Source organism: Phyllostomus hastatus, unplaced genomic scaffold (genome assembly GCF_019186645.2).
Source record: "Phyllostomus hastatus isolate PE091 unplaced genomic scaffold, TTU_PhHast_1.1 phas_scaffold_501, whole genome shotgun sequence".
Taxonomy (NCBI): Eukaryota; Metazoa; Chordata; class Mammalia; order Chiroptera; family Phyllostomidae; genus Phyllostomus; species Phyllostomus hastatus.
Window position 1 is genome coordinate 16,621,330 of NW_025334033.1, and position 14,335 is coordinate 16,635,664.

The 14,335-nt window shown below is 38.0% G+C and overlaps 1 protein-coding gene across 3 annotated transcripts in view; it reads right to left on the reverse strand.

Moving 5' to 3' along the window:
• Positions 1-4,873: 4,873 nt before the first annotated feature.
• The window catches only part of GABPB1 (GA binding protein transcription factor subunit beta 1), a 65,137-nt gene continuing 55,675 nt past the window's right edge, over positions 4,874-14,335 (reverse strand). For all 3 annotated transcript variants that reach the window (XM_045822334.1, XM_045822333.1, XM_045822332.1), the window contains exon 9: positions 4,874-6,377. In XM_045822334.1, coding sequence (XP_045678290.1) covers positions 6,225-6,377 — 153 coding nt within the window. In that variant the 3' untranslated portion in view covers positions 4,874-6,224. The remainder of the gene's footprint in view (positions 6,378-14,335) is intronic.

Here is a 14,335-nt window from a genome sequence, read left to right on the forward strand (position 1 = left end):
CAGCATAAGGCATCCATGAATACGTCTTATCAACTCATCAACTCCTGTTCTGGGCAAGGGTTTCTTCTAATTTTCAATAAATAACATCATGAATAATCATGTTGAAGAAATACGGACTGGAATACATTTTCATTAACAATGTTTTGGAAAATTATATCTGTACACAGATCTTTTTGTTATAAGCAAGCATAGTCCAAATTATATGGGATTTTACATTAATGCCCATACCTCTTTAACTTTGCTCTTTTGAACGTCACAAAAGAAAGCTCCCTGATTCCCAACACTCCACTGCCATGAACACACAGAGCAGTCCAGTGGCAGAGTAGAAGGGAAGAATAACTACTTGACATTCACACCATAAAAAAATAATTCCTAAAAGCCCATGAAGAAAAGGGCATCACAAGCCTTTTGGAGAAGCACAGTCCCCACAGATACCATTCATCAGATGAGGCTCTCCCAGGCTGAACTTAGAACTGGTAATCCTAGAGTTCCAGAGACTACACATTACAGAACCCTGGATTTCCTTTCCTAGGCAATGATTTCTTTGGGACATTAGGTGATATTTTTAGCTGCCATGCAGTTGATAATCCCAAGCCCCAGTCAGAGCTTGAGATGCTCAGGCAATATGGACCAAATGTGCCTGAGCCCGTCCTGCAGAAGCTCGTGGCTGCCTTTGGAGAGCTGAGGAGTTTAGCTGACCAGGGGATTATTAACTACCCTTATTCTACCAGAGAAGTTGTCAACATAGTCAGACACTCACAGAAATTTCCCACCGAAGGTCTCTCCAGTGTGGTTAGGAACGTGTTTGACCTTGACTCCTACAACAGCGACATGAGGGAGATTTTGGTTAACACTTTGCACAAACATGGGATACCAATTGGAGCAAAGCCTACCAGTGTGCAGCTTGCAAAGGAGTAAGGCAAACTCACTATTGATAAAATGCTGCTGAGTGTTACTGTTCTGATTTTCACATGCTGATCATTTCAAATCTCCTGTTAACTCTACTCAGCTGATTTGGTGTGGAAATTATTTTCCACAAGCAAACTTTTCAAATATATGTTGCTATTTGCTGGCTGGCTTTCAGTTAAATAGCATTATTTAGAAGCCTGTAAATTGAGAATTTTAATTATTTTGAATGTTGCAAGGGTAGATGTATTATAATCAAATAAAGGGAAATATTTGTTTCTTTAAAAAAAAAATCAGGAAATCAGGCACTCAAGACATCTAATGAGCTCAGCATCTAAGACAGTACAAAACCAGTACTATTCCAGAAGTATAGAAAAGAAACTAGCCCCGGCTAGTGTGGCTCAGTGGATCGGGTGCCGGTCTGCAAACCCAGGGACCACCTGTCCTGTTCCCAGTCAGGACACATGCCTGGGGTGTAGGCCAGTCCCCCCTTGGGGACGTGCGAGAGGGAACTGATCAATGTGCCTCCCACACATTATGGTTCTCTCCCTTTCTCCCTCTCTTCCTCTCTAAAAATAAATAAAATCTTTTTAAAAAGAAAGAAACTAATTCATTACAAGAGATGAATTCATTAGGCCCTAACAGTCAGGGCACTAGGGCTTGATTTCTCCACAGACCCTCAAGTGAGAAAGGCTGCTCTGGAAGGTGTCATTCACACATAAAAGGAAGTAACTACTAGCCAGCAATGTGGCAAATCCATCACTACATAATGGAAACATATTAAGTGTGGATTTCTGAAAACTTTTATTTTATTCTTTGAGGTCTTTTGCTCAGAACTCTACAGAGAATGCTTAGAATGTTAAGCTTTTCCAGCCCAACTGAAAACAGACTGGCGTAGCTCAGTGGATTGAGCGTGGGCTGCGAACCAAAGTGTCGCTCGCAGGTTCGATTCCCAGTCAGAGTACATGCCTGGGTTGCGGGCCATGACCCCCAGCAACCGCACATTGATGTTTCTCTCTCTCTCTCTTTCTCCCTCCCTTCCCTCTCTAAAAATAAATAAATAAAATCTTTAAAAAAAAAGAAAAAGAAAACAGAAGCTTAAAAAACAAAAACAGAAAAAGGCTACCCATTGCTTTAGTTATAAATAATGATTTCATAGGACAGTGAATCAGGTACATGATGGAGGATTTACGAGAGTCCAAAATAACAATCGGATCACAAAAAAAGTGACTATCCATCTGATACTATCATAGACTTACTCCTTTTAAGTATCAGTTATTTTCTGCCATCTATGCCACATTATGGGTCAAAATTCTTTCTCTAGCATTTTCTCTAAGAGAACGGGACCTAGAAATCAAAGGCATTACTTGAGCTTTCAGAAGCTTGTTTCCAACACTGTCTCGAGGCTCTTCAGAGCCACACTAGTCTGGGGGCAAGACTGCTCCCCACCGGGATGAGCACACTGGCTCATCCACTTCTCCACTTCCACATTGCATTATGTCAGGGCACCTGCCTAACATAAGCACATGAATGCTCTAAAGTAATGAATAGCAGAGGAAAAAGTAGCTTCATGCTACTGAAAATATTACCTAGCATTTGTAAAATGTACAGTCTTAGATAATAAAGAACATTTTATTGATTATGCTATTACAGTTATCCTATTTTTTTTTCTCCCTTTATCCTCCTCTGCCTTGCATCCTACCTTCCTCCAGCATTCTCCCTCCCCACTTAGTTCATGTCCATGGGTCATACATATAAGTTCTTTGGCTTCTCCATTTCCTACACTATTCTTAACCTCCCCCTGTCTATTTTGTGCCTACCCATTATGCCTTTTTTAAGAAAAGATTTTATTTTTAGAGAGAAGGGAAGGGAAGCAGAGAGGGAAATATCAATGTGTGGTTGCCTCTCGCACGCCCCCTACTGGGGACCTGGCCTGCAGCCCAGGCATGTGTCCTGACTGGAAATCAAACTGGTGACCCTGTGGTTGACAGCCTGTGGTCAATCTACTAAGCTACACTAGCCAGGGCCCATTATGCTTCTTATTCCCTATGCCCATTCCCCTATTCTTCCTCCTCCCCCTCCCCACTGATAACCCTCCTTGAGATCTCCATTTCTGTGATTCTGTTCCTGTCTTAGTTGTTTGCTTAGTTTGATTTTGTTTTGTTTAGGAGTTTTAGGTTCAGTTGTTGATAGTTGTGGGTTTGTCGTTTTACTGTTCCTAGTTTTGATCATCTTCTTTTTCTTAGATAAGTCTTTTAATATTTCATAATAAGGGCTTGGTGATGATGAACTCCTTTAACTTGACCTTATCTGGGAAGTACTTTATCTGACCTTCCATTCTAAATGAGAGTTTTGCTGGATAGAGCAATCTTGGATGTAGGCCTTTGCCTTTCATGACTTCAAATACCTCTTTCCAGCCCCTTCTTGCCTGCAAGGTTTCTTTTGAGAAACAGCCGATGGTCTTATGGGAACTCCTTTGTAGATAACTGTCTCCTTTTCCCTTGCTGCTTTTAAGATTCTCTCATCTTTAACCTTGGGTAATTGAATTATGATGTGTCTTGGTGTGTTCCTCCTTGGATCCAACTTCTTTGGGACTCTCTGAACTTCCTGGACTTGCATATCTAGTTCCTTTGCCAGATTGAAGTTTTCTTTCATTATTCTTTCAAGTAAGTTTTCAATTTCTTGCTCTCTCTCTTCTCCTTCTGGCACCCCTATGGCTCAGCTGTTAGAAAGTTTGGAGTTGTCCTAGAGGTTCCTAAGCCTCCCTCATCTTTCTGAATTTGGTTTCTTCATTCTGTTCCAGTTGAGTATTTCTTCCTTCTGTTCCAATAGTTGATCTGGGTCCTGGTTTCCTTCCCTTCACTGTTGATTCCATGTATATTTTCCTTCATTTCACTTAGTATAGTCCTCACTTCTTCCTTTATTTTGCAACCATACTCAATTCTGTGAGCATCCTGATTACTAGTGTTTTGAACTCTGCCATTTGATAGGTTGGCTATCTCCTTTTCACTTAGTTCTTTTCCTGGACATTTGATCCATCCTTTCACTTGGGCCGTATCTGTCTCAGCACACCCATTATGTTGTAAGGGGCAGAGCCGTAGGTGTTTTCCAGGGCAGGTCAACCTGCTTAACTTTTAGTTGCTTCCCGTTACCCACAAATTGGGCCCTTATGCTGATTCCCAGGTGGGTGGGCTTGTGTACATTTTAGGACCCCATGGGTCCCTCTCTCCTGTGAAACCAGGAGTTTCTCCCACCACCACAACTCCCACAGGTTTTTACAGCCAGAGATTTCAAGGCTTTTAGGTTTCCACACTGGATCCCTGGGTTGTGTGGTCTCACCACCCAGCTGTTCCTCCTGGTTTATATTTGCACTCAAACTGCCCAGTCCACCTGCCCCGAGCTTACCATGCATCCTTTCCACCCCTGCTGCCCATCTCCACCCCTCATACCAGTTTGGATGAATGCTTCTTTATCTCCTTGGTTGTCACATTTCCATACAGTTTGATGTGCTGGCAGTTCTGGTTGTTTTTTTGTTTTTAAATTGGTTGTTGTCCTTTTGGTCATGCGAGGAAGCCAAGTGTATCCACCTAAGCCTCCATCTTGGCCAAAGTCCAGTTTTAGATGACTTAAAATTTATGTCAAACTTAGTAGAAAACTGAAAGGGTTTTTTTCCCCCTCTTCCTCATATAGTTCTTAATTATTCCCTAAAGCCTTTCTAAGAGTTTCCAAATAGCAACCATCAGGTTGACAGTTCACAGATCCTTTTACTATATTAATGACTAGACTGATAACTGCAATGAAAGAATTAACAAATTCCCAAGGAGTTACCTCAAGGACTTTTAAGACACAATGTGAAGCATATATATTTTCATATGGTGGAATATGGCTTTGATACACAGAACAAAATTTTTAATTTGTGAATAAAATGTGGTCAAAATATAAGTCTACACTGAATATATGTGGAAAAGATATTTAATTGTAAAATAGAAAAGTAGGCCAGAGTACAGTTTTAAGGGTAATTGCTTCTTTTACAGTATAAGTAATCTAGAAGGGCCTTAGGGTTAAACATTTTCATAAAGCAATAAAACATTAATGCAAGAAATGAAGCAAGAAAAGTGGTTTGAAGTTACATTTTACAAAAATGAATGAACAGTATGTCAGAGTTTAATGTTCATACATTGTGGAACTCAACAATATTGTGATGAGAGCAAGTCACAGCACAAAGGGCTTTTAGAGAAAAAGTCAAAGTTATGGTAGACCTATCTATAGCATCACTATAGTATAAAAAGTTCTTGTTCTACATACAAAATCATTTTTTTCCATAAGAATAATTTCTTGGAGAAGGGAGGGGAATGAATCCATGAAATATTTCAGAAACCCATATGCTCTGAGTTTTCCAAAAACATTATCTTAAAATGTACTGCCTTAAAGTGCTTTCACGTGGAAATCATGATGGAAGGCACAGAATACAGTTTCACGTCCCCACTACGAAATTTTCAAAAAAGCATAGATTTTTGTATTTTGCTAATTCAAGTTATCTTGTAAGCTGCTCCTTCCAAGAACACTATCATTCCAATAAAACCAGCTGCTAGCTTACTTAGTTAAGATGACCCTACAGAATAAAAGGGTTTGTCCCCCTACTAACTTTTGTCATCTTTGTGGGAAAAATACCTATGCAAGTGATGCAATCTGAAATTATAAAACATGCAGAATATGTACAAACACAAAGTTTTAAAAATATTTGCTTCATATACATGTAAATCTACTTGGGTATAGCTGAAGTTGAACAAATATAAAAATTTATTTTCTAAAAAATGTTTTCAGAGAATCTGAGACAACTTAAAGCTGTACAAAGATTTCCTGGGAGAAATCTTCTCTTCATATAGAAGTTTATACCTACAGGAGTAATTCCAGCATCAGTCCACCACATAATTATTACACAACATTTGGTCTAATCAACAACGATCACCCTTAAAACTGTTCTGTTTCTGAGAAATTAAGATTCATACTAAAATCAAAAAGAATTCACAAAAACAGTGGCTTATTGTGTTTTTGGATTTCTTCAACAATCTTTACTAACTCATTTAGAACTGTAAAAAAAAGAAAAAACAAAAACTATTTACAGAATTCAGTTTTAAATACATTTGACAACTTCTAGTTTTATGTTACAAGAATTCAGACTGCATGGCTTAAGTCCAATTACCAATCTGTAGTCTCTTCTATTATCCTGTCTTCCCGTGACTGCACCGTATTGTGTACAGTTCAAGATTGTATTCTCTCTTGACCAAAAGCAAACTCAAACCATACGTTCATTTCAATTAAACTGCTTCTTTATTAGTCTGAAGACGAGTCATAGCTTCTAATTTCTGTCTGTAGGCCTCTGCTTCCTGTTCTTTCTTTAGAAGCTGCTGTCGATACTTTTGGGCTTCTCGATTTGCTTCATCCAGCTGTTTCTGAAGAGCTTCTCTCTCCTAATTTAAAACAAAAAGCTTTTTTCAATTTTTGCACAAATACATCATTAACATCTACAAGCATGCATCCTTCAACAAGAAATTCGTAGTGGCTAAAAGTAGTCATTTATTGATGTTTCCTAGGCATCTTGCCTTTTCAATCAATTGACTGATTAAAGCACCCAATTTGTGCTCCACACTGTGAGATACAGATTAGGTTTTGATCCCCAGAAAAATATTTCATAATTAGAAATAAGACTAACATAATAAACCCAAATTGGGTACCTTGTACTTTTATATGTACTACAAAAACTAGTGAAGAACTTTATGAAGGAAATATATGCAATCATACCTCTTCATATCATTATCTGCATTTTTTTCTGAAGATAATACTTCTAAGGTAGTATTTATTGAGCACGTATTATATGACAAAACAAGGTGATTTCCAATGACAAGCCTCTAAGATAGGTATTATGCCCATTTTACAGATGAGGAAAATGATGCTCAGAGATGATGTAGCTTTCCAATGGTAACAGAGTAAGGAATCAGATTTATGAGATGCCAACATTACTGCATTTAAAACTATCTTTCTCTGTGATAGCAAGCAAGATTCCTCATCTCTAAAATGACATGTGGTGGTCTAATTAGTGTTTCCTAAATTATACCATTTTATAAATCAATAAAAATACTAATTTCTATATTGTGACTTGTTAAACTACATAGGTATAAATGCAATAAATTCCTCAATAAATTGAAAGCTGACTCAAATCTGGTCCTCCTCCTCAGTCTGCTTCCATTCAGTTGCCTAAGGAAAAACATTTTAAATGTTCTTTTCCCATACCTCTAGTAAGCATATGGACAAAAGCTCAAATTACAGAAGCCCAGCACCAATTAGTGGCGGGGGGACTAAGGTTTAGACTATTAATCACAGGAAGGGCCACCCTCACACTGGACAGGATACTTGACCAGAGGTCAGCACCTTGCCAGGGAAGAGGACAATATGAGAGTCTCTTCACTGCCCCTATTGACCCTTATCTATTGTGAACACCAAAAATTCCCTCTTCTTCACTATTCACATAGTCCACAAGGGGAAGCATATCTAATACTCCTGCCTTCCTGTAATCCCATTCTCTTCCCCACACTGGGATTAAAGCTACACCGAACATTTATTTTTTCCAAGGGTTCATCAAATGTGGGAGTGATTGATTACACAAGTACTCTTCAAATCTTCCAATTACACAAAATGTATGAGAAGAAAGGTGTGTCTTTCATCTGCAACTTAAGAAATGCCCAAGCCCTACCCTGCTACATTTTTCTTACCCACTTCTTACCCTTGCACTCCAGGCAAGGTGAAAGAGTAGGAACAAATCAGAAAAGACACCCAAAAGATGAACCTCACGTAAGCAATCAACACCAGTCCCCCTGACGATGAACTACGGAGGACTTTGAGCACACCAATGGAAGGATGGGAGATGGGTGCTGCTTCCCAGGAGCTAGACTCCCACCACTAGCAGGAGCACTTACAGCCATTCCTCAGTGTTTCAAAATTTCATGTGTTAATAATTAAGATCCTTGAGAACAGGCTGCCAGTGACCAAAGGAGAAAGGGGAGGGGATAGTGGGGGAATGGGTGAAGGGTTTGCTGGAACAATTACAAAGGACACATGGACAATAAGAAATGGGGGGTGAAAACAGGGGAGGGAGGGGGGGGAGGGCTGGAGTGGTGGGGAGGGGTCGGGGGGAAGGCAGAAAACTGTGGTTGAACAACAATAAAAAAATGTTAAAAAAAAAAAAAAGAACTGAGATCCTTTGGTATCCAAAGTTTTGAATATGGAATTAAAAAAAAAACCCTTGCCCTGATTTGATAAGAAAATTGAAATGCATAATCTTAAGGTATCTTCTAGTATTAGCTATTTACTAACATTTAGAGAGAACAAGGGATTTACAATTATTTCAAAAAAATGAGAGCAAACTGAGTGAGGTAAATAGTCTACAGTGAATACAGTTTAATCCTATTTTCCTTACTGTATATTTTTATTGCAATTAGTAGAATATATCTTAATATAAATTGAAAGCATAGTTAACATTATTAAAGTCTGTGTTCTCATTTTTTATTTCCCAGATACACAGGTATTGGGGGAATCTTTTTGGCATTTCACTTTTCAAACCAAATAAAAATCTCTAAACAGTGGAAAATATTACTTATTTTACTCAAAAGATTCTGCTTCCAAATTTATTTGTCAAGTATTTACTGAACATGTTACACGTAAGACACTTGCTTAATGCAATCAGTGATGATGTTGTTTCAACAAACTGACAGTGCAGCAGACTGACATTTGAGATCTGTATTTACTGGTAAAAGGTAATACCAACCCGATGGCTTTGACCTTTAACACTAAAAACACAATAAAAGTACTTTTGACATTTTTAAACAAACATACATTAGCCTACTAATATGTAATGCTAAGTATTTTTCCTTTAACAGTCTAACATTGAAGAATTCCAGGAACAATAAATTCTGATAAGATTTGGTAGCAATAAAAGAAAATACTTGTCTTACACCACAACTCCAAACCCACATGATATGTTACTATCACTGTCAGCAATGGAGTAACAGGGCAAGGACAGACTTGAGTCCACTTTCTCATTTTCAAACAAGACTCTTGAGCTCTGCTTCAGCTAGTAACAATTATCTCTTAACAGTTTCATCATTTTTATTATATAATTTTCCAATATTCAAATTTATTTTACTTCAGCTATTATAAAGTGAAAAAATCATTAGTGATTTATCTTCTACCCCATCTCAACATAAATTTTAGAAGACAATAATAATGTCAACTAACATATACTGAGCATTTACTACATGCCTACCATCGTACCAGTCCTTCACATCTATTCTTTAAACCTTACAACTATCTGATAATGTAAGTACTATTACTTTCCGCTTTTTACTGATGGAGAAACCAGGTCTTGAAGGGTTAAATTATCTTGACCAAAATCACATAATCATGAAATTATGAAATATAATTCAAATCTAATCTGATTCCAGACCCATATTCTTAACTATTAAACCACTTTTTTTTTAACAGAGAAACTGAGCGGGGTATATGAGCTATCCATTTGCTGTATATAAACATCAACTTTCTAACTGCCTTAGGCCAAATAAGATCCTGTTTTTATAAATAAAGTTTTATCAAAATACAGCCATACCTACTCATTTCTAAATTGTCTACGGTTGCTCACCTGCCACAACGGCTGAACTAAGTAGCAAAACACAGACTAGATAGCCCAAAAAGCCAAAAGTATTAGCTATCTGGCCCTTTATAGAAAAATTTTGCTGACTCCAGCCCTAGAGAAAAAGAATTACCAAAAAGCGATGACTACAAAAAATTTTTGAACTTTGATAGATCAAAAGGTTATTCATTAAGAAAAGGAGGCAGATTGAAAAAAAATTGTATCAAATGAAACACTATATAAAGTTTATAGAAATTAATTTTTAGAAGAACATTAAGGATCCCAATCTATCACTGGTTAAAAGACACAAATTGCTCATTAAAAATAAATAAAATTTGCTAATAAACATATTTATCTTTAGCTTCCATGGTAAAGAAAAGGTAAAGGGATTTCCTGAATTCACACAATTAAGTAATAGAAAAAAAACTATTACTCCTAATGTACCAACTATATCTTCTTCCTCCCACGTGTACCAAGAACAGTTTTAACTTCAATTCAATAGGCTACTGTGTATTTATGGAATAAATCCAGGAACAGCACACTTCGTCCAAAAATATATTGTACAGCCCTGTCTGGGTAGCTCAGTTGGCTAGAGTATCATCCAATACGCCACAGCTGTGGGCTCAATGCCTGGATCACTGGTCAGGGCACATACAAGAACCAACCAATGAATGTATAAGTACGTGGAACAACCAATCAGGGCTTCTCTTTCTCTCTCTCCCCCTCTCTCCCTCCCTTCCTCCCTCTCTTTCTCTCCTTTTCTCTTGCTCTCTAAAAAGATAAAATAAAAAATGCAGTTCTTTTATATATATATAGTATGGTAATATCATGGGGTGATAAAACTATATACATTACTGCAATTTGGTCTTATTTATATGTCTCCTCTGGGGGGAAAAAAACCCACTCCTTATATTGCTACAATGCAGACATGAAAGCCACATTTACAATAAAATTTATAAAATTTAAACTAATTTTTCAAGAGATTGATAAACCTCTCCAATGTTAGCTGGGAAGTTGTCAATGTATATTCTTAAGTCTTTTTTTATGGACAGTCAATCTGGCAGCTGCAGATACACACACAGGGAAACCCAAACATGTTACACTCTATACAATTTCTTTTTTACTTCCTTCAAAGCAAGGTTCTCCATCTCAACCCTGATATTTTTGAGCAGGTAATTCCTTATTGTGCGGGCCAGTCTTGTGCATCCTTGTAGGATGTTTAGCAGCATCCCTGGCCTGTACCCAAATGTCAGTGGCATGCCCCTAGTTGCAATAACCCAAAACGTCCCCAGACACTGCCAAATGTCCCCTAGGGTCTAAATTGTCCCAGTTGAGAACCATTGCCTTAAAGAGACTTTTCAGGTAAATGACCAAACTGTCACTTAAGAGAAAAGTATAAAAATCTGCCCCCAAGAAAATAAATTCAAAAGAACTACTTCATGTATTATAAGGAAATGATAACCTGGTTTGATGAAAACACCAGAGTTCTCTTCATTCTATAGGCCCAGCCCATCTCTACCATCTAACTCACTGTATGCTTCCAGATCTCACTGTAATAGCTCTCTAAGAGATGGTGCAACTGTGGCCTAAAATTTCTGCTGGTGGAGACTAGGATTTCCATCACCAGAAAACTCCAATTACTAAAACCAAACCAAAACCACTCTTCTTTATACCAAGTTAAAACTCTATCCCCTAAGTTCCATCACCTTGGTTCTAGTGAATTCATACACCTCAGCTCACACTCTACTGTTATTTGTGATTATTTTCTCTGGTTTCTGAAACACTGTAAGAGAGGAATCAGGGGGAACTTTAAGGAAAATAGGAACTCTCACATTAGGTAAATAAAAGTACAAGATGCACATTCAATGCTTTAAAAATACAATGGATTAAATTTAGCAAGTCTATGGTTTAATAAAAATTCTAGTAATTTAAAAATATTTCATTAAACAGGTAAAGCAAAGTACAAAACATTTTTCACCTTATATGCCAGAAATAAAGATCTGACATATCAGTAAAAAGATATTTTAAAAATTACTAAATAAGTATATAATACTATTCAATGGATTAAACAGTCAGTTTGTGAGTAAGATCTTCAATGTATTGCCCTGGCCAGGTGGCTCAGTTAGCCAGAGCACCGTCCTGATAGCCTAGACGAGGTCGCAGCTCCATCCCCAGTCAGGGCACGCATAGGAGTAAACCAAGGGGTGCGTGACTGGGTGAAGCAAAAAGTCCATTTCTCTCTCTCAAATCAATACAAAAAAATTTTTTTGAAAGAACTTCAATGTATTAAACATCACTCTGAAAAACCCACCCTTCATAATTAAAGTGATAATTTTACCAAATATTGTGGTTATACCATGAATCAGACCATCTTTTCAACTCAAAAATTCTTTGTGATTGTGACCAAAGATATATGAGTCTTACATTTAAATGAATTTGGGCAAGGATATTTTCAAATTGTCCTCAGTCAGAATTATGTTGCCTTTCAGTGACTTTAAAAAAATAATCTTGTCTGGCTAAGAGTGAGGGTAGGTAGATACACTTCGCTTCTTCACAAAACCAAAAGAAGGACAACAACCAATTTAAAAATAAAAGACAACCAGAACTGCCAGAATATCAAACTGCCTGGAAGTCCGACAACCAAGGAGTTAAAGAAGACACATTCATCTAGACGGGTACAAGGGGCGGAGACGGAAAGTCAGGGCAGTGAGAAAGCAGGACAAGGCAGCGGCTAGCAGGCCAGGCAGGCAAAGCAGCAGCTGGCTGACCCGGAGGTCCCACATTTGCGTGAGAGGAACAACTGGGGAACGAGACAGACTGCGCAACCCAGGGTTCCAGCACAGGAAACTTAAGCCTCAGAACCTCGAGCTATAAAAGCCCATGGGGATTGTGATGGTGGAGGAAACTCCCAGTCTCACAGGAGAGTCTGTTGGAGAGGCCCACCAAATCCTAGAACACACACAAGCCCACTCACCCAGGAATCAGCACCAGAGGGCCCAATCCACTTGTGGGGATCGAGGGAAGTGACAGAAAGTGGGGCAAGAGCCAAGCAAGCAGCACTGTTCCCTCTCTGACATTCCCCCACACACAGCAGCACAACACAGCAAAGACGTTTGACCCACCCTGGTGAATACCTAAGGCTCCACCCCTTATAATTAACAGGCGCACTGAGACAGAGATATGGCCCAAATGTAAGAACAGATCAAGACTCCAGAAAAAGAACTAAGCAACAAGGAAATAGCCAACCTATAAGATGCAGAGTTCAGAACACTGGTGATCAGGATGCTCACAGAAATGGTTGAGTATGGTTGGAAAGTAAAGAAAGAAGTAAAAGCTCTACAAAGTGAAGTAAAGGAAAATATACAAGGAACCAACAGTGATGAGAAGGAAACTGGGACTCAAATCAATGATTGGAACAGAAAGAATAAATAAATATTCAACTGGAACAGAATGAAGAAACAAGCATTCAAAAAAACGAGGACAGGCTTAGGAACCTCTGGGACAACTTTAAACTTTCCAACAACTGAATCATAGGGGTACCACAAGGAGAAGAGGAAGAGCAAAAAATTGAAAACTTATTTAAAAAATAATGAAAGTAAACTTCCCCAATCTAGCAAAAGAACTAGATATGCAAGTCCAGGAAGTTCAGAAAGTCCCGAAGAAGTTGGATCCAAGGAGGAACACACCAAGACACATCATAATTACATTACCCAAGATTAAAGATAGGAGAGAATCTTAAAAGCAGCAAGAGAAAAGGAGACAGCTACCTAACAAAGGAGTTCCCATAAAATCATTGGCTGATTTCTCAAAAGAAACCCTGCAGGCAAGAAGGGGCTGGATGTATTCAAAGTCATAAAAGGCAAGGACCTACATCCAAGATTGCTCTATCCAGCAAAACTCTCATTTAGAATGGAAGGACAGATAAAGTGCTTCCCAGATAAGGTCAAGTTAAAGGGGTTCAAGCCCTTATTATATGAAATGTTAAAGGGACTTATCTAAGAAAAAGAAGAAGATCAAAACTAGGAACAGTGAAACGACAAACCCGCAACTATCAAAACTCCTAAACAAAACAAAATCAAAGTAAGCAAACAACTAAGACAGGAACAGAATCACAGAAATAGAGATCACATGGAGGGTTATCAGTGGGGAGGGGGAGGAGAAAGAATCGGAGGAAAGGTACAGGAAATAAGCAGTGTAATGGGTAGGTACAAAATAGACATGGGGAGGTTAAGAATAGTAAAGGAAATGGAGAAGCCAAAGAACTTACATGTACAACCCAACTCATGGATATGAACTAAGGTAGAGAAGGACGCTAAAGGGAGGAGGGTGGAGGGAGATAAAGAAGAGAAAAAAATTGGACAACTGTAATAGCATAATCAAATATACTTTAAAAAATCCTATAAATGCGCCCTTTTCTATAACAAGAACCTTAAATTTCACCATTTACTATTCACATATACCAGATATTATGAATTTGTGTTAATGAGTATGTAACTTTTTCAGTTCTCATAAAAACTCCAAAATAACTTTTTAAATAACTTTATTTTCATTTGATAAGTTTATATCAAATTTGTGGGACATAATTTCATTTACAGTCATGTGGAAAAAAAAAAACCTGTGAGGGAACTATGGTTTGGCTAGACTTACACACTGGTTCACATTTATAATTTAGTTTGGGAGAGGGAAAAAAGTTCAATCTTATCAGCAGCTAATCTAAGTTTAATTTCCTTACAGCACTTAATAAGT